At 42.8% G+C, this 21,588-nt stretch overlaps 1 protein-coding gene across 1 annotated transcript in view; it reads right to left on the bottom strand.

The window, feature by feature from the left end:
* Positions 1-19,274, bottom strand: part of LOC140186067 (uncharacterized) — a 60,873-nt gene extending 41,599 nt beyond the window's left edge. Inside the window, exons 1-3 of the mRNA XM_072239911.1 lie at positions 19,118-19,274; positions 11,955-12,136; positions 10,443-10,582 (exon numbers count right to left, since the gene is read on the bottom strand). Coding sequence (XP_072096012.1) covers positions 10,443-10,582; positions 11,955-12,136; positions 19,118-19,189 — 394 coding nt within the window. The 5' untranslated portion in view covers positions 19,190-19,274. The remainder of the gene's footprint in view (positions 1-10,442; positions 10,583-11,954; positions 12,137-19,117) is intronic.
* Between the last annotated feature and the right edge of the window lie 2,314 nt (positions 19,275-21,588).

Raw genomic sequence — 21,588 nt, 5'->3', positions numbered from 1 at the left:
GAATATTTAATAGATTTCAAAGAGATCTCCCTTCATTCTTCTAAACTTCAGTGAGTACAGGCCCAGAGCCCTCAAATGCTTTTCATATGTTATGGGGACATTCTCATGAACCTCTTCTGGATCCTCTCCAATGCAAGCATATTTTTATTAGATAGGGGACCCAAAACTACTCACAAGCTTGAGAGATTCCAATGACGTCTTGGTAAAGCAAGCAGGCGTTACAACCAGATCTGGGCGCAAGTGGGCAAACAACGCAGCTGTGGAGGAGGCAGTGTGTTCTCTGAAGCTGCGAGATATCATCGGCAAGGCCTTGGCTCAGTTCACTTCCAGCAGTGGGGAAACGCAAGCACAAAGAACAGGCAAGACATGGTACAGGCAGAAGTACGGATCAGTGAGGAAGAGAAGCTGATGTCAAAGGCAGTGGAACAAGGGTCCCAGGGTGCCTGGACAAAATGGAATCTGCCTAAGTGCAAGATCTCATGGGCAGAGTTATGGAGACTGGAGCCCTTACGTATTTCCTTCCTCTTGTGATCCGTGTATGACACCCTTCCTTCACCATTACATCTGTACATATGGGGGATGAGAGAGGACCTGAACTGTAAGCTCTGTGGTCAAAAGGGGACACTGGCTCATATACTGTCCAGGTGTAAAACAGCTCTAACTCAAGGACAGTATAGGTGGCGCCATGATAAGGTGCTTCTGGCTCTTGCTGACACATTAGAGCGGGAGAGATACAAGAAGAGAATTGCTGGCACAGATTTGAGCAAGGCCATCACCTTCATCAAAGAGGGAGCCGGACCTTTCGTAACCAAACAACCAAAGCCCAATCTGCTGCTAACGGCCAGGTCCTGGTAGATGAAGGTCGATGTGGGAAGGAGGCTGCAGTTCCCGGATATGGTGCACACAACCCTACGCCCGGACGTTGTACTGTGGTCAACCAAAAACAAGAAAATAATTCTGGTTGAGCTGACTGTGCCGTGGGAGAAGGAATGGGAAGACGCCCACGAGAGAAAGGACTTGAAGTACCAGCCCTTAGTGCAGGACTGTAAAGACGAGGGATGGCAGGCATGGTTGTTCCCTGTGGAGATTGGCTGCAGAGGTTAACCAGCCAAATCAGCATGGCGGTTGTTGTCAGATCTGGATGAAAGGAGCAAAAAACAAGCAGCTCATAGGATGGGGGAAGAGGCAGAATGAGCCTCTTGTTGGACTTGGAGTAGGCGAGAGGAGGGGAGCTGGAAGCCAGGAGCAGATGGGCAGTGATTTGGCCACCACTGCCAACCCACCAACTGGAGAATGTCGTGGTTAAGGGTCGAAACACTCTGTGAAGTTTGGGAACCACCTGATGACATCTGCTCTGGCTGAAGGCTACGGTTACCTTATAACAGGTGTATGTAACAAGAACAAGCAAGTGCAGTCTGACCAATCCCTTATAAAACCTAAGCATTACAACCTTGCTTTTACAGTTTAATCCCCTCAAAATGAATGCTAACATTCCATTTGCCTTTCTTACCCCAGACTCAACCTGCAAGTTAACCTTTAAGGAATTCTGCACGAGGACTCCCAGCCCCTCTGCAGCTTTGATTTTTGGATTTTCTCTGCAGTTTGAAAATAGTCCACACCTTTATTCCCTGTGCCAAAGTGCATGACCATTCACTTCCCTACTTTATATTCCATCTGCCACTTCTTTGCTCATTTCTCCAATCCATCTAAGTCCTTCTGCAGACCTGCTTTCTCAACACTGCTTGCTCCTCTACCTACCTTCAGATCACCCACAAACTCAGCTACAAAGTCATCAATTCCTTCATCCAAATCATTAACATACAATGTGAAAAGAAGCGGTCCCAACACTGACCTCTGCGGCACACCACTAATCACCAGGAGTCAACCAGAAAAAGCCCCCTTTGTTCACACTCTTAGCCTCCTACCAGTCAGCCAATCTTCTATCCATGCTAGTATCTTTCCTGTAATATCATGGGCTCTTATCCTGAAAATCTAAGTATACAACATCCACTGATTATCCTTTGTCTATCCTGCTTTTTATTTCCTCAAAGAATTCCAACAGATCTGTCAGGCAAGATTTCCCCTTTCAAAAACAATGCTGACTTTGGCCTATTTTACTATGTGCCTCCAAGTACTCTGAAACCTCATCCTTAATAATAGACTGCAACATATTTCCAACCACTGAAGTCAGGCTAACTGGCCTATAATTTCCTTTCTTCTGTCTCCCTTCCTTCTTAAAGAGTGGAGTGACATTTACAATTTTCCAGTCCTCAGGAACCATTCCAGAATCTAGTGATTCTTAAAAGATCATTACTAACGAGAGATTCACAATCTCTTCAGCTACTTTTTGGAACCCTGGGGTGTAGTCCATCTGGTCCAGGTGATTTATCTACCTTCAGGCTTTTCAGCTTCCCAAGCACCTTCTCCTTCGTAATATCAATGGCATTTACCTCTGCCCTCCTGCATTTCTGGAATTCTGCTAGTGTCTTCCGCAGTAAAAACTGACGCAAAATACTTATTAAGTTTGCCTGCCATTTCTTTGTCCTGCATTACTACCTCTCCAGCTTCATTTTCTAGTGGTCCAACATACACTCTCGTCTCTCTTTTACTTTTTACATATCTGAAAAAAAATCTTTTTGTATCTTCATTTATAATATTGGCTAGCTTTCTTACGTATTTCATCTTTTCTCTCTTTGTGGCTCTTTTTAGTTGCCTTCTTTTGGTTTTTAAAAACTTCCCAATCCTCTACTTTCCTACTAATTTTTTGCAATATTAAATGCCCTCTCTTTTGCTTTTATGCTATCTATGACTTCCTTTGTCAGCCACGGTTGTTTCATCCTCCCTTTAGAATATGTCTTCATCTTTGGGATGTACAGTATATTTCCTGTGCCTTCCAAATTGCCCCCAGAAACTCCAGCCATTTCTGTTCTGTCGTCATCCCTTGTAGTGTTCCCATCCAATCAATTGTGGCCATCTTTTCTCTCATGCCTCTATAATTCCCTTTACTCCACTGTAATACTAATGTATCCAATTTTAGCTTCTCCTTCTCAAACTGCAGAGTGAATTCTATCATATTCTGAATACTGCCGCCTAAGGGTTCCTTTAACTTAAGCATTTAAATCAAATCTGGGTCATAACATAACATCTAATACAGAACTGCCATTCCCATAGTGGGCTCCACCAAAAGCTGCTCTAAAATGTCTTATAGATATTCTAGAAATTCCCTCTCTTGGGATCCAGCACCAACTGAATTTTCCCAATATACCTGTATATTGAAAACCCTATGATTGTCACACCACTGCCCTCTTTACATTCATATTTCATCTTTCCTCTCTTTATGACTTTTTAAATTGCCTGGCCTTTTTTTAGTAGTCCTGATAAAGGGTCTCAGCCTGAAACGTTGATAGTTTACTCCCAGCAGGCGGCACGGCACAGCAGCAGCAGCCTTTTGGATCTGGTGTTACTTTAAATAATTTTTTAGTTTAATTTTAAGGCACAATTTTTGATTAGGGCACATGGATAACAGAGTGACCATCTGCCATCGCCAGATACTGCTACAATATAGAGATTGCCCAAAAACAAACCTTCATGAAGATCTGCTGGTTAAATTACGTGACCTCAGCTTGCTGAGGGGATCGGGCCTATAGACTTCAGAGTAGCTTGATGCCAGTGACTGGAGGTGGAGACGCCATAAGCGGTGCGCAAGAAGCGGAAGCGAGGCAAGCGGGCAGGAGTCCGTGCCAGGCAAAAAGCAAACCCTAGCTGGCCGGCTCTCCTGTCCATTCTGCTCTCTAATGTCCACTCCCTGGACAATAAATTGAACTACATCTGACTCCAACGAAATACTCAGCGGGAGTACAGAGTTTGCTGTGAGTATGTTTTCACAGAAACATGGCTCACCGACGGAATCCCGGACGCCGCCATTCAGCTTGTTTCGAGCGGACAGAGATGCAGCTCTTTCTGGTAAGACTCGCGGTGGTGGCTTGTGTATTTACATCAATACGGAATGGTGCAAGAACCCTGTGCTGGTTTGAAGATACTGCTTATCGCTGGTGGTTTGTGACTGGTAGATGCAGACCATTTTATTTACCACGGGAATTCACCACTGTCCTCATAGTCGGTGTACATTCCCCTCCAGCGCTCAAGCTAAGAGGTGCTCTGTGAACTGTATGGGGCTATTAGTGAACTGCAGAACACACACCCTGATGGACTGTTTATTGTTGCCGGAGATTTTAACCACGTGAGCCTTAAGTCAGTGCTCCCCAGATTCCTTCAGAAGGTGGACTTTGCAATGAGAGGGGAGAACGCAAACATCTTCGACGCGTACCGGGCAGAGCCCCGCCCCCACCTCAGTTACTCAGACCACATCTCCGTTATGCTAATCCCAGCATACAGACCGCTCGTCAGGCACTCCAGACCACTTCAGAAGCAGGTGAAAACCTGGCCAGCAGGAGCCATCTCTGCTCTTCAAGACTGCTTTGAGCGCACTGACTGGCACATGTTCAGGGAGGCTGCAACCAATGGCGACTCGACCAACTTAGAGGAGTACACGGCATCAGTGACTAGCTACATCAGCAAGTGCATTGGTGACATCTCCGTGGCCAAGGCCACCTCTACATGCACTAACCAGAAGCCATGGATGACCGCGGAGGTGCGTGTGCTGCTAAGGACCTGTGACTCCGTCTTCAGAGCAGGTGACAAGGGAGCCCTAACAACAGCGAGGGCCAAACTGTCCCGGGCCATCAGAAAGGCAAAGCGTGCACACGCCCAGCGAATCCACAGCCACTTTCAGGACAGCAGCGACATGCGGTGCATGTGGAAGGGCATTCAGGACATCGCCAACTACAAGAAAACACTACCTGCCTGTTCTGGTGATGCCTCCCTCCCAGATGCATTGAATAACCTCTACGCTCATTTTGAGGCGGAAAATGACGTGGCGGCGAGGAAGACCACCCCTCCTCCAAACGACCAGGTGCTGTGTCCTACCGTGGCCGATATCAGGAGAACCTTGTGCAGGGACAACCCACGGAAGGCTGCTGGACCAGACAATATCCCTGGCAGAGTGCTTAGAGGATGTGCAGACCAGCTAGCAGATATTCTCACTGACATCTTCAACATCTCCCTGAGCAGCGCCATCGTTCCAACGTGCTTCAAGGCTGCCACCATCGTCCCTGTGCTGAAGAAGTCTTCAGTGTCCTGCCTTAACTACTGTCCCATCGCACACACATCCATCATCATGAAGTGTTTTGAGAGGCTCATCATGAGGCACATCAAGGCCCTGGTTCCCCCCTCACTGGACCCCCGGAATTTGTGTACCGTCCCAGCCGTTCAACAGATGACGCCATTGCCATACCCTCCACCTGGCCCTAACCCACCTGGACAAAAAAGACACGTACGTTCGAATGCTGTTCATAGACTTAAGTTCAGCATTCAACACAATCATTCCTCAGACACTGATTGGAAAGCTGAGCCTACTGTGCCTGAACACCTCCCTCTGCAACTGGATCCTAGACTTCCTGACTGGGAGACCTCAGTCAGTCCGGATTGGAAGCAGCATCTCCAACATCATCACACTGAGCATGGGGGCCCCCCAGGGCTGTGTGCTCAGTCCACTGCTGTTCACTCTGCTGACCCACGACTGTGCTGCAACACACAGCTCGAACCACATCATCAAGTTCGCCGATGACACAACCGTGGTGGGTCTCATCGGCAAGAACGATGAGTCAGTGTACAGAGAGGAGGTGCAGCGGCTAATGGACTGGTGCAGAGCCAACAACCTGTCCCTGAATGTGAACAAAACAAAAGAGATGGTTGTTGACTTCAGGAGGACACGGAAGGACTACTCTTCGCTGAACATTGACGACTCCTCTATAGAGATAGTTAAGAGCACCAAATTTCTTGGTGTTCACCTGGCAGAGAATCTCACCTGGTCCCTCAACACCAGCTCCATAGCAAAGAAAGCCCAGCATCATTTCTACTTTCTGCGCAGGCTGAGAGAAGTCCATCTCCCACCCCCCATCCTCACCACATTCCACAGAGGTTGTATTGAGAGTATCCTGAGCAGCTGCATCACTGCCTGGTTCGGAAATTGCACCATCTTGGATCGCAAGACCCTGCAGTGGATTGTGAGGTCAGCTGAGAAGATCATCGGGGTCTCTCTTCCTGCCATTACAGACATTTACACCACACGCTGCATCCGTAAAGCAAACAGCATTATAAAGGACCCCATGCACCCCTCATACAAACCCTTCTCTCTCCTGCCATCTGGCAAAAGGCACTGAAGTATTCGGGCTCTCACGACCAGACTACATAACAGTTTCTTCCCCCAAGCCATCAGACTCCTCAATACCCAGAGCCTGGACTGACACGAACCTACTGCTCTCTAACTGTGCATATTGTCTTGTTTATTATTTATTGTAATGCCTGCACTGTTTTGTGCACTTTATGCAGTCCTGGGTAGGTCTGTAATCTAGTGTAGTTTTGTGTTGTTTTATGTAGTTCAGTATAGTTTTTGTATTGCTCATGTAGCACCATGGTCCTGAAAAATGTTGTCTCGTTTTTACTGTGTACTGTACTAGCAGTTATGGTCGAAATGACAATAAAAAATGACTTGACTTGACTAGACTTTTCCATAGATGCTGCCTAGCCTGCTGAGTTCTTCCAGCATTCTATGAGGATTGCCCTTTTAACATGCCTTTTCCATCTCCTGTTTTAATTTGTTGCCCACATCCTGGCTACTGTTCAGAGGCCTGTATGTAACTCCGATCAGGGTCTTTTTATGCTTGCAGTTTCTTAGCTTTACCCACAAGGATTTTACATCTTCCAATCCTATGTCACCTTTTCCTAAGGATTTGATTTCATATTTTCCCAACAGAGCCACCCCATTCCCTCTGTCTACTTACCTATCCTTTCAATACAATATGTATCCTTAGATGTTAAGCTCGTAACTATGATTTTCTTTCAGCCATAACTCAGAGATTCCCACAATATCATACTTGCTAATCTCTAAATGCAACACAAGATCATCTATCTTAATTCTGCATACTGCCTGCATTCAAATGCAACACTTTCAGTCTTGTATTTATCACCCTTTTTTGATTTTGGCGCTTATTGCACTTCACCTCATCCCACTGACTGCAATTTTGCCCTACCATTTGCCTGTCTATCCTCACAATCGCATTACACATTGCATCTACTTGTATACTAACTGTCCCATCCTCAGCTCTATCACTCTGGTTCCCACCCCCCTGCCAGATTCATTTAAATCCTTCCCCCACAGCTGTAGCAAACCTGCTTGCAAGGATATTGGTCCCCCTTGGGTTCATATGTAACCCGTCATTTTTGTACTGGTCACACCATCCCCAGAAGAGATCCCAATGATCCAGAAATCTGAAACCCTGCCCCTCAGTCACACATCCATTTGCCAAATCATTCTATTCTTACCTTCACTAGCATGTGACGCAGACAGCAATCCAGAGATTGCTACATGGATGTCCTGCTTTTTAGCTTTCTGCCGAACTCCATATATTCTTTCTTCATGGTCTCCTCCCTTATCCTACCTATATGGTGGCTAATATGCACCATGACTTCCAGCTGTTCACCCTGCCCCTTTAGAATGCCGTGGACCCGACCCAAGACATCCCTGACCCTAATACCTGGGAGGCAACATTTCATCTTTGTGTCTTTTTCACGTCCACAAAATCTGCTTTCTGCTCCGTTAATTATGGAACCCCCATCACTAACTTAATTCAGCATTGTGTTCAATGCAGATGTCATGAGTGGAAAGGCTTGTTCCTGTGGTGTAAGTTTCTATCTTCTGTAAAATATTCCAGGTTCCTAACAGATCAGCCAAGATCACTTTTGCCGCTTTCAGCCAATGTCACAGTTGAACTGTGTGTCACACTTTCCAGTAGTACCAGTGGTGTGAACAAATTTCCCCTTGCTCATCAAAGTGCTTTCTCTGTGGACCTAATGATTAGAACAGTGTTTGCTTAAAGAACCAATGAACCGGTCCACATTGTGAGAATGACTCTTCCACACTGACACTATCTAGTGTGCCTCCAGAAAAGTACAAAAAGGTTGGGGATTATGCACATGTACTAGAAGGTGCCTTCTGCAAAAACAATTTAGAGAAAAATCACTGCAGATATTCAGATACAATTTACTTTTCCAATCTCAGAAAGCATCTATTAATTGGGTTTTACATCTTTGAATTTAATGGCAATGATTTCTCTGCCCTTTAATCTGGCCATTGTCTCCGATATAAGACACTATTCTGGTGGCTTCCTGAAACAGCTTAAACTTTTCAAAATTTAACGCTTCATGATAACCTAAATATCTGCACATTACACAGATATGAAATCAGTTTTGTCAGAATCTGGATCATGGAATGGTTTGACTATGTTTTAGGCATTGGTTAAGAATGTGGTGCAAACTCTGTGGCCAAAAATAAACTTACTGAAGTTGATGAGGATTTTGTTTTACCATTGCAGGCTCTGTTGAACTCAAACTGAATGATGTGGTCTGAGGAGCAAAGATAGCTGACCAATGTATATTCAAGAAGGTAAAAAGAAAGCAGGTTCTTGAGCCACCATTAGGAGAAAGAGGATGAAGGGATGGTGGCCCATGTTCAAAGTGAAAGAAGCAGAAGTTGACAAAGAAGAAGATGATGAAAAGAAAAAAAAAGAAAAAGAATAAAGTAAAACTTGAGGATGTTTTATTTACTGACAGATCTGGCAACATATATATTCTTAGGGTGAGATATTGTCTCTTTCTTGAATGTGGACGGGATCCCAGTGCAGTAAATTGTCTCTTCACTTGGGCCAATTCTAGGCCACTCAGATAGGACACATTATACTCAGTTGCAGAGAATAAAAGAATCTATTTGACTCTGCTTGGTAACTTCACCTAGGCTACAGAACATTTGATGCTTCGGATAAGATAACAGAATCAAAGAAATGCCCAGCACAGAAATGGGTCATTCGGCTCATAGAGCTCAAGTTCAACATCAATTATCATTCAACCATACATGAATGCAGCCAAATGAAATAGAGTTCCTCTGGGGTCAAGGTGTAAAACACATAACCAACAGCACACAAAATGAGGTCCTCAGTTGGTTAGGGTCGACCATGGATGATGCATCCCAGCTGTCTACATGCAAGCCCGTAGCAGTATGCTAAGGAGAGCAAGCCCGTGTAGCAGGCTACCTCTCTCCACACAGGTGATGTATCCAAAGGAATGGCAGAGACCAATACAATTTGGCACCAGTGGTGTCGCAGGAGTTGCTAGTCAACGTTGAAATCAACGTAGGACTGCCTTGGTGTCGCAGGAGTTGCTAGTCAACGTTGAAATCAATGTAGGACTGCCTTAGGGAATCTAGCTCCGTATTTTTCCTTGAGGTTTACTCCTGGCGCCTTCCCCATGAGTGGGTATAGCTGCAAGGCAGTGGAGGTTTGAGATCAGAGTTTTCCTTCTCCTAGATGAGCTGTCAACCATGGCTGATGAGCCCCATCTGCCTGGTTTTAAAGTGGCTAGTAACCCACCTTTGCCCCTTCTGTCAATAGAGACGGTTTCACCAGGCTTAGTAGCTAAGGCACACGTGAAGGCCAGGAGCTGGAATTGGCTGTCAGAGTCTATTTGGGATACACACCACTGGGAGCATTTAGTAGCTAGTGGGAGCTTATCGCCATTGTCACACCCCCAGATGCAACAACCTTATGGTACCCCTGTGATTAAGCTTACTTTACTTTTTTTGAATGTTTATACATACTCATAAGATGCTGATAATCAAGAATCTGCTGAGAAAGGTTTTCTAGACCATCATCTCAATCAGGAATTCCCAACCTGTGGACACCTTGCTTAATGATATTGGTCCATGTCATATAAAAGGTTGGGAAACCACGATCTAAATTCCGAATATTGATTCCTCCAAATGTGGATTTATTCCCTGTTAATGTAGAGTTACGAAATAAAGATCCTCTGCTGTTTGTTTTTTCCAGAAGGTCCCATTTTATTCCATTTGCTGTGTTTGGAAATTGACGGAGGCAAAGAACAAAACCAGGAGAAGAAAAACTATTAAATATTCGCTATCAGGGAAAGGCATATAGTATGGGCCACTGTTCAACTGTATAGAGCAATGTAATTAAATGTGAAACATTGGAAAAGGCATTTTTATATGCTGAAACCCGGAACTAATTCATTACAATTTCTTCCCTGATCAAGCATAGTTAATTGAAGGATTTAAAAGCCATGTTAGGTTTCAACCTTCGAATTGGAGTTGAGAAATCTGCTACCAGATTCACTGAATTAGGAATTCACTACTAAATTTAACATATTACTGAACAAAATATTAATGTAAATCATAATTGTCTTTCCAATAGATTACTAATCAATTATTCACTTGACATGAAAATTTAAAATCAAAGTGACATTAGTAGTGTTACCTGTAATGTATGGCATTCTGTTCTCAGCTGGTATTTGGCTTTTTGGCTCTGTTGATCTGAAGTGACATTTTTGAACTTCTGTCTTAGGCCTACTTAGATCATGGGCTTTTATTGGTGCAGAATTGCATATTGTATTTGTCCTTTTAATTAAAATAAATAGGTAAAATTTCTATTAGTTTTTTTAAAAAATTATGATTTTCCAAAAGGGGCTCAACCCTTCCCACCATTGAGAACATCATAAACAGGTAGTGCCTCAAGAAGGCTGCATCCATTATTAAGGACCTCCACCACCAGGGACATGCTCTCTTCTCATTACTACCATCAAGGAGGAGATAGAGGAGCTGATGATTCAGGAGCAACTTCTTCCCCTACACCACCAGACTTTTCAATGGTTTATAAACCTATAAACATAAGTTATTATTCCAAATTTTGCACTATTTCTTTGTTTCGTAATTTATAGTAATTTTTATGTCTTGCACTGCATTGCTTCCACAAAGCAACAAAGTTCATGTCATATAAATCAGATTTGGATTCTGAGAAAGCAATATGGATCATATTTTATTCTCCTTAGTGATTCCCATTCCTAATTGATTACATTTTATTCATCCAATACCACAGAACAAAGATAGAAGTTGACAAACCCTGCTTTTAGGATTCTGAACTTAAATTGGGGTTCTGATAGAAATGTTTTCAACTAATGCAGTGCTTCTTGTCTTAGGTTTTTGTTACTTATCCAACTAGGAACAAATGAAAGCATGGTTATTGTGGTTATCTGGAGTTATGTGAAGAATTGATATGTTGGGTCCAGGATCTGTCTATCATGGAGAGCATTCTAACTGGCTGCATCACCTAGTATGGGGGGGGGGGGTGTGAGTGGCTACTGCACAGGATTGAAATAAGCTACAGAGAGTGGTAAACAGCTCCATCATGGGCACTAGCCTCCATAGTATCTAGGACATCTTTAAGGAGCGATGCCTCAAAAAGTGGCAGCCATCATTTAGGACCCCCATTACCCAGGATATGCCCTTTTTTCTTTGGTACTATCAAGAATGAGTTACAGGAGTCTGATGGCACACACTCAATGATTCAGGAACAGCTTCTTCCCCTCTACCATCTGATTTCTGAAAGAACATTGAACCCATAAATGCTACCTCACTACTTTTCCTTATTTTTATTTTTGTACTAATTATTTAACTATTTTACATACTATATTCAGTTACAATTTACAATATATATACACACACTTATTGTAATTCACTGTTATTTTCTCTATTATTTTGTATTGCATTGTACTGCTGCTGCAAAGACATCAAATTTCATGACATTTGCCGGTAATATTAAACCTGATTGTGATTCTGAATATCTTCAGTTTTCTAAAGTACTTCAGACCTACCAGGTATAAGTATCCAAATGAAGGAAGTAAAAGAATATATCTATCATCCTTAAAGCCATAAAGTTACACTGTTCTACTCCTGACAACATGATAAGTTAATATAAAAACTGGCAACTTACCATGCTGCTACTTTACCTCTATTTATCTGAGAAGATTCAGGAGGAGGTCTGTGTGAACTATTGGGAGATTGGTATCGATAAGTTGGTCCAATTTCATATTTGTTCTTGATGGCAACTTTAAAGATTGTTGGCTTTATCAGTTCCAAGGCGTGTGCACAATTTAAAGAAGAATGTAACTGATTCTATACAAAATGAGATGTTTATCAGTTAACCACCATAAATACAATGGTTTGAACTGCTGGTCAAAACCTAATAGTTAACTTTATATTGAATACCAGTGCTATACACAAACCAAAATGATGGGACTCCAAAGTGACATTTAGAACATAGAACAGTACAGAAGTGTACAGGCCCTTCGTCCCACAATTGGAGTACTGTGCAGATGCAACAGAAGCATTCCCACTCGGGTCCGGCAAAGAGCTTTAAAAACCCAGTCTCTATAAAAGAGAGGTATCACCCAGTGGAGCAATCATCGTGGGAGCAGTCATCTTTGAAGTAGTCTGAGTCTAAGTAGCAAGGCTTTGGATCAACAAGGCTTAGGTGAGAACAGGCAGAAGTAAGGTAAATAGGCGAATTCATTCCTTATTTCTTTTTTTTCCCCTTATTTAATTCTTGAGAGAATAGAGGGTACGTCCACAGAGCCAGTGTTCTGTTCTGGGTGTCAGATGTGGGATTTTCAGGAGACTACCAGCTTTCCTGGTGGCCACATCTACACCAGGTACATCGAGATGCAGCTCCATAGAGACCATGTTAGGGAATTAAAACTGCAGCTCGATGACCTTCGGCTTTTTAGGAAAGTGAAGCGGTGACAGACAGGAGCTACAGGGAGGTAGTAACCCCAAGCCTACAGGAAACAAATAAATGGATGACTGTCAGGAGAGGGAAGGGAAAACATCAGATAATGGAGAGCACCTGTAGCCGTCGCTCTCAACAATAAGTACTCCATTTTGAGTACTGTTGGGGGGGGGGGGGTGGACCTACCTGGGGGAAACAACAGCGACCATGCCTCTGGGACGAAGTCCGTCTCTGTGGCTCAGAAGGGTAGGGAACTGAAGAGGGTGGCAGCAGTAATAGGGGACTCTATAGTTCAGGGGACAGATAGGTATTCTGCGGATGTAAAATGGAAACACGGATGGTAATTTGTCTCCTAGGTATCAGAGTTCGCAATGTTTCCGGAGGCATCCACAATATCCTGAAAGACATGGTGAGCAGCCAGAAGTTGTGGTACATATTGGTACCAACGACATAGGAAGAAAAAGAAAGGAGGTCCTGAAAGAAGAATATAGGGAGTTAGGAAGGAAGCTGAGAAGCAGGACCTCAAGGGTAATAATATAGAGAATGCTGTCCGTGCCACACGACAGTGAGGATAGGAATAGAATGAGGTGGCAGATATATGCGTTGCTAAAGAATTGGAGCGAGGGCAAGGGTTCAGATTTCTGGATAATTGGGACCTCTTCTGGGGCAGGTGTGGCCTGTACAAAAAGGACAAGTTACACTTGAATCCGAGGGGGACCAATATACTTGCGGGCAGGTCTATAGAGCTGATGGGAGTGGTTTAAACTACAGTTTGTAATATGGCAGGGGGATGGAAACCAGTATGATAGAGCTGAGGATGAACCAGCAGGTTTACAAGGAGATGATGGATGTAACAAGAATGTAAGGAAGGACAAGCCAATGATTGGGTACAAATGCAGACAGAGCAAAGAGCTAAATTGTACCATAGAGGCAAAATTCAAAAAGGTGAAGAATGCAGGACTGAAGATGCAGTATTTAAATGTGCGTAGCATTCAGAATAAGGTGGATAAACTCGTGGCACAATTGGAGATTGGTTGGTGTGATGATGTGGGCATCAGTGAATTGTGGCTGAAAGAAAGCCATAGTTGGGAGTTTAACATCAAAGGATATACTTTGTATCGAATGGACAGGTAGGAAGGCATAGGCAGTGGTGTGGTTCTGTTAGTAAGAGAGGGAATTACGTCTTTAGAAAGAGGTGACATAGGGTGAGAGCATGTTGAATCTTTGTGGGTGGAGTTAAGAGACTGCTAGAGTGAAAAAACACATTATGGAAATTATATATAGGGCTCCAAATAGTAGCCAAGATGTGGGGTTGAGATTGCAAAGGGAGTTGAAAAAGCCATGTAAAAAGGGTAATGTCACAATTGAAATGAGGACTTCAATATGCAAGGGGATTGGGAAAATCAGGTTGGTGTCCGATTGCAAGAGAGGGAATTTGTTGAATGCCTATGAGATGACTTTTTAGAGCAGCTTGTGCTTGAGCCTACACAAGAAAAGGCCATTTTGGACTGGTGTTGTGTAATAACCCAGATCTTACTATGGAGCTTAATATGAAAGAACCTTTAGGAGACAGTGATCATAATATGATTGAATTCATACTGCAATTTGAGAGGGACAAGCACAAGTCACATATATCAGCATCACAATGGAAAAAAGGGAATTGCAGAGGCATGAGAGAGGAGCTTGCCCAGGTGGATTGGAGGAGGATACTGGCAGAACAGAGATGGGAATAGTTCACAAGGTACAGGATAGATATGTTCCACAGAGGAAGTTCTCAAATGGCAGAGGTAGACAACCATGGCTGACAAGGGAAGTTAAGGACTGCATAAAAGTCAAGGAAAGGGCAAATAAGGCAGCAAAACTGAGTGGGAAATTGGATGATTGGGAAGCTTTTAAGATCCAACAAAAGATAACTAGAAAAGCTATAAGGGAAAAGATGAAATATAGAGGCAAACTAGCCAATAATATAAAGCATGATACTAAAAGTTTTTCCAGTTATATAAAAAGTAAAACGGAGATAAGAGTTGACATTTGACCACTGGAAAATGATGCTGGTGAGGTAGTAATGAGGGACAAAGAATTGGCCGATGAACTTAATGGGTACTTTGCATCAGTCTTCATTGTAGAAGACACTAGCAGCATACCAGAGGTCCGTGAATGTCAGGGAGCAGGATTGAGTGCCATTGTTATTACAAAGGAAAAAGTGCGAGGCAAACTCAAAGGTCTTAAGGTGGAAAAGTAACCTGGACCAGAAGGACTACATTCCAGAGTCCTGAGAGAGATTGCTGAAGGGATAATTGAAGCATTGGTCATGATCTTTAAAGAAATATCTGATACTGGCATGGTCCTGGAGGACTGGAAATGTCACTCCATTCTTTAAGAAGGGAAGAAGGCAAAAGAAAGGAAATTATAGGTCAGTTAGCCTAACCTCAGTGGTTGGGAAAGTGTTGGAGTCTATTATGAGGTTTTGGGGTACTTGGAGACTAACGATAAAATAAGTCAAAGGCAAAGTTAAAGGGAAATCTTGCCTAGCAAATCAGTTACAGTTCTTCAAGGAAGTAACAAGTAGGGTGGACAAGGAGAGGCACTGGATGTCATTTACTTGGATTTTCAGAAGGCATTTGATGAAGTGCCACATATGAGGCTACTTAACAAGATAAAATCCTATGGCGTTACAGTAAAGATACTGGCATGGATAGAGGAATGGCTGACAGCCAGGAGGCAGTGAATGGGAATGAGGAGGGCCTTTTCTGGTTGGCTGCTAGTGACTAGTGGTGTCCCTCAGGGGTTAGTATTGGGACCATTACCTTTCAAATTGTTTGTCAATGATTTTGATAATGGAATTGATGGCTTTGTGGTAAAGTTTGTGGATGACACAAAGACAGGTAGAGGGGTAGGTAGTGCTGAGGAAACAATATGATTGCAGCAGAACCTACACAAATTGGAAGAGTGGGCGAAAAAGTGGCAGATGGAATACAGTGTTGGGAAAAGTATGATAATGCATTTTAGTAAAAGGAACAATAGTGCAGACTATTATCTAAATGGGAGAAGATTCAAACATCAGAAGTGCAGAGGATCCTAGGAGTCTGTGGTAAAGAAGACAAATGCAATGTTGGTATTTATTTCAAGGGGAATATAATATAAAAGCAAGGAGATAATGCTGAGGCTTTATAAGACACTAATCAGGCCACACTTGGAGTATTATCAACAGTTTTAGGTCCCATATCTCAGAAAGGATGTGTTGTCATTGGAGAGAGTCTAGAGGAGGTTCACGGGGATGATTCTGGGAATGAAGGGTTTAAGATATGAGGAGCTTTTGGCAGCTTTGGGCCTGTACTCATCGGAATTTAGAATAATGTGGGGGCATCTCATTGAAACCTACTGAATGTTGAAAGGACTAGATAGGGTGGATGTGGAGAGAATGTTTCCTATGGTGGGGGTATCCCAAACTAGAGGCCACAGCCTCAAAATTGAGGGGTGACCTTTTAGAACAGAGGTAAGGAGGATTTTTTTTTTAACCAGAGTAGTGAATCTGTGGAATTCTCTGCCACAGACTGCAGTGGAGGCCAAGTCCGTAGGTATATTTAAGGCAAAAGGCGATAGGTTCCTGGTTGGTCAGGGCATCAAATGATATAACGAGAAGGCACGTGTATGGGATTGAGTTGGATCTGGGATCAGCCATGATGGAATGGCGAAGCAACCTCGATGGGTTGAATGACCTAAATCTGTTTCTATGTCTTATGTATTATGTCTTGTGTAAAGTATAAAGTATAAAGTTATGATATTATGGACCTTTTAACCTACTCAATCTAACCCTCCCTTCCTACATAGTCCTCCATTTTCCTATCATCCACATGCCGATCTAAGAGATTCTAAAATGCCCCTAATGTATCTGCCTCTATCGCCTCCCCTAGCAGGGTGTCCCATGCACCCACCACTCTCTACATAAAAAAACTTACCTCTGACATTACCCCTATTCTTTCCTCCAATCACATTAAAATTATACCCTTTTATATTAGTCATTTAGAATAATAAGATACAAATTCACTAACAAGGGAAGTCTTTAACTGCAGCAAACAAAAAACCTTTACTTTATTTAAAAATTGATAAGCATGATATTTCTCTGAATCCTGGGAGATCCTGGAAGAACACTCGATTCCACCACAATAATAGCTTGGAATCTCATGTTTAATAAAATGTTAGAACATCCCCAACAGGAGTGTTTCTCTTTAATGGACTATAAATTACCAGGGGACAAATTTGGCCTGCAGACAGTTCTTTAGACATTTTGTTGAACATGGGGGGGGGGGGGGGGGTCATAAAATTCATAGAACAGTACATCACAGTATCAGGCCCTTCAGCCCAATATGCTGAATCAAACTAACTAAATTAGTAATCAAATGCCCAATTGAGCTAATCTCTTCTGCTTACACAATGCCCATCTCCTTCTATTTATAATATTGTAAAAGTAACGCTGTAAATGGCTCTTGCTCTATTACAAAAATCATACAGCATCTAGTTTTACTGGCAATTCAACTATTTGTCAGACAAATCAAATACTCATAGAGAGTTAATTCCTATTTTCTTGATAGTTCTCTAATATGCTCTTCTAGATGGATTTCTAGATCAGTATACTGAGGTACTGATTAGGGAAAAGACCATTTTCAATCTACTGCTCTGCAACAACATGGATTAATTTTGCTGCAATATGATCCAAAGGAGAGAGTCTCCGTGTGTGATAGAATTTTGCATTATGTTTGACGTGATATAGTTCAATCTGAAACTAAGTATTTCATTTTAAATGAAGGGTCCCTTTTTTATGCCATGGACCCCTACCATTAACTAAGGGGCCATGGACCCGAAGTTGGAACCCTTGTTCCAAACAAAGGAAACTATGAAGGGAAAATTGACTGTGGCAGATTGGGGAAAACTACATTAAAGGGAATGGCAGTGGTAGGCAATGGCAAATATTTAAGAAATATTACACGTTTTGTAATAAATACACATTCCTTGATGGCACAAAAACACAATAGGAAAAGTGGTCCCACGATTGATATTTCTTCACAGATGCTCAGTCGTTATTTTTGTAAAACAGATCCATAGATCTCTGTATATTACTTGAAACAAGGGATACAGAGGTGAGGCAAGAAAATGATGCTTAGATAGATGTAAACACGAGGAATTCTGCAGATGCTGGAAATTCAAGCAACACACATCAAAGTTGCTGGTGAACGCAGCAGGCCAGGCAGCATCTCTAGGAAGAGGTACAGTCGACGTTTTGGGCCGAGACCTTTCGTCAGGACTAACCGAAGGAAGAGCTCGCAAGAGATTTGAAAGTGGGAGGGGGAGGGAGAGATCCAAAATGATAGGAGATGACAGGAGGGGGAGGGATGGAGCCAAGGGCTGGATCATTTTCCCCCTCCCCCTCCCACTTTCAAATCTCTTACTAGCTCTTCCTTCAGTTAGTCCTGACGAAGGGTCTTGGCCCGAAACGTCGACTGTACCTCTTCTTAGAGATGCTGCCTGACCTGCTGCGTTCACCAGCAACTTTGATGTGTGATGCTTAGGTAGATGGTAGCTTTAACCTTTTTGAATGGTGGAGCAGGCTTGAGGGCTGTGTAACCCACTCCTCAAGTGACAATTGCATAGGATTATTAAATCCACAAATATATTTTTGCTAGGGACGTTTATGGTGGGGGTTGGAGCCAGTGCACTCTTGCATGAGTCATAAATAGAAAAAAATCCTAGCTTTTTGGCAAACCAAGAAATAACTAGAAGCTTTATGTGCATAGCATTTTTCTTGTCTCTTTCCATATACGTTTAAAACCTTCACGGCCAAATAAGTGCTTTGAAAGTCTGGCTGATGTTGTAAACGTCACTGGTATTTCTTAGCCATCCCTTGTTGCCAGAGCAGTTAAGATTTAGCCACACTTATGGGTCTGGAGCTACAAATTAGCCAATTCAGTAAGTAAAACGGATTTTGTGCGTGTGTGTGTGTGTGTGTGTGTGAATTCGTGAGCATGATAGATTTCATTAGATTTTATTCCCAGGCTCAGTTTCTTGAATTTAAAATTCCCCATTTGGCATGGAAGTGTTGTAACTCTTTGGGCTCTGGATCAATAAACTGTCGCTGCTAAAGTAGGAAATGGCCAACCAACCTGTACACAGCAAGATCCCACGCGATCCCATGATATTAAACAGAAAATCAGTCAGTACATTGGACAAAAGCAACATATTTCTGGAAATCTGAGGTGAAATAAAAGTGCTAGACGTGTAGAGCAGGCGAAAGAAACAGAATTAACGTTTTAAAACTGATTAGTCTTTAAAAGTGTCTGTAGGCACGCAAATTGTCCCGGAGCTCCAGTTACCTTTTTGTCCGGGTTGAGGCGAGCTGCTCGGCAGGATCTGCGCCTCCGGGTAGGGCCCGCGCCTTTTTCCATCCGCTTTTGCTGGAGGGGCCACGGCCGCTGACCTGGTGAGGGCGGTGGACGGACCGACGACCGCGGCCGCCCCGATGCCCAGCCAGGCTCGAGCGCGTCTCCGTCGCCATGGCAACGGCGGCGCCCGTTAACGGTCGGCGGCGGGAAGCGCCAAGTCCTGGAGTGGACTCTAACAGCGGGGAGTAAGTAATCGCCTCACGCCATGCGCCGCCGTGTTTTCGGGGTCCAAGCAGTATGTTTGACCAAAGTTATAACCCACTTTCACAATGTTTCCCTGAAAGACACTTATTCTGTGGAGGTTATAACCAGTCACAACTTATTCCAGCCCAATGTACAGATAAAGAGTAACAGTAGGCTACTCGGCCCCTCAAGCCCGTCCTGTTCTTCAAATAATCTGACTTCACCTCCTCTGTGCCAGTTCAAGATTGTTTAATGTCATTTCCTGTATACATGTGTAAAGAATAACTAAGTATTTGTTACTCCACATAGGTTGCAGCACAAAAAAACACACAAGATGAGGAACACAATAATAATATTAATAAAATGCACAATAAATATCAATACATAAGATAGTTTATATACAAAGATTGATTATATGTCCATAAAGTGATGCTATGCTGTACATAAGGTGACTGACGGGAAATAATAAAGAGGTAGTGGAGTTAGTGAGTGGAGATTGATCAGCCTTGCCGGTTGGGGAAGGTAACTGGTTTTGAGTCTGGTGGTTCTGGTGCGAATGCTGTGTAGCCTCCTCCCTGATGGGAGTGAGACAGACAGTCCATGAGCTGAGTTTGCAGAATCCTTCATGATGTTACTTGGTTCTTGGTTCTTGATCCTACAAAATATTCTGCATGGAATTTAAACTGGAGGTGGTGGAGGGTGGGCTTAAGAAGGAGGTTTTTGAAGAAGATTTTTTGACTCTTTTCTGGCACTTTTCTGTATATATGTCCTTGATGGTGGGTAGGCTGGTGGCAGTGATGTGTTGGGCAGTTTTGACTATCCACTATAGAAGGGTAGATGTAAGCCAGTTCCTCATATATTTCAATTTCCTAATCTTTCAAAACCAAATATCTACCTCCACCATTAATATTCCCAATGATCTTGTCTCCATAACCCTCTGGGGCTGAGAATTTGAAAGATTCACCACCCTCTAATAAGAAATGTCAGTGCACCTCATTTTTAACTATGTCCCTAACCTGAGATTCTCCTCACTAGTGAACATGTATCCTGTCAACATCCGTCCCACCCCCCACCACCTCCAGATCTCAGTGCGATCACCCCTTGTTCTATTAAACTCCAAAACTGCAGGTGGTGTTTCCTTTCCAATTAGCTTTTTTGCCGCAAGTAAAAAGAACAATATAAAAAGACAAAATGTCCCGAAGAAATGTCTCAGCCTGAAACAGCGACTGTTTACTCTTTTCCATACATGCTGCCTGACCTGCTGAGTTCCTCCAGCATTTTGTGTGTGTTGCTTTGGATTTCGAGCATCTGCAGATTTTCTTGTGTTTGTTATATAAAAAGACTAAACTCATTTCAAAGAGTACTAGTTATAGAATGACAGAATGCCTAAAGCACAGAAGAGGTCATTTAGTCTGTTAAATTCATACCTGCTCTATACTAGAACATCCTAGCCAGGTCTATTTTCACACACCTCCCACTGCAAACTCCTTCCTTCCAGATATTTACTTATTCTTGGGGTATTAAAATGGTATTTGACTCCACCCGAGCTTGCTTTCCAGACCCTATACTTTTGCTGTGTAAAAGAAAAAAGTGTTTCCTTGTATCTTGTAAGTCATCGTAAATCCATTTTCTGACTTCTTCACCAGTGGGTATGGTTTTTCTCTTCACTGGGTACCCTTCAAGGTTTTCAATAGTTTTATCAGAACCCTCTTACAAGGAGAAATGCAGCTTTGTCAGCTTGTATTGCAGCTAATGTCCCTTATCCCTTAAATCGTCCTAGTAAGATGGACTCTTGCCCATACTGTCTACCTCATTATAGTCTTGCACTTTATCATTTACTTGCAATGAACTTTTTTGGTAACCTTATTCTGCATTGTTATTGTTTTTATCTTTTTCTGGCTTAATGCACTCTGTCATAATTGATCTGTAGAAAAAAGTATATGAGACAAGCGTTTCACTCTCTTGTTACATGTGACAATAGTAAATCAACCCAATACCAATAGTGAATCTCTTCGAAAAAGCTTCTACACCTTTGCTATTCTGGTGCCTAAAACTAATGATTTATAAAGGCTGAACATAAATTATATGCTCTTGTACTCTATCTATTTACTTATAAATCCCAGACTCTTGAATGTTTTTAAAATCTTTCTCAATTTGCCCTACTGCTTTGAATAAACTGTGTACATTTATCTCCCTGATGTTTGATGTAGTACCATTTT

Source organism: Mobula birostris, chromosome 22, assembly GCF_030028105.1.
Source record: "Mobula birostris isolate sMobBir1 chromosome 22, sMobBir1.hap1, whole genome shotgun sequence".
Taxonomy (NCBI): Eukaryota; Metazoa; Chordata; class Chondrichthyes; order Myliobatiformes; family Myliobatidae; genus Mobula; species Mobula birostris.
This window is presented reverse-complemented; position numbering and strand designations above follow the sequence as displayed.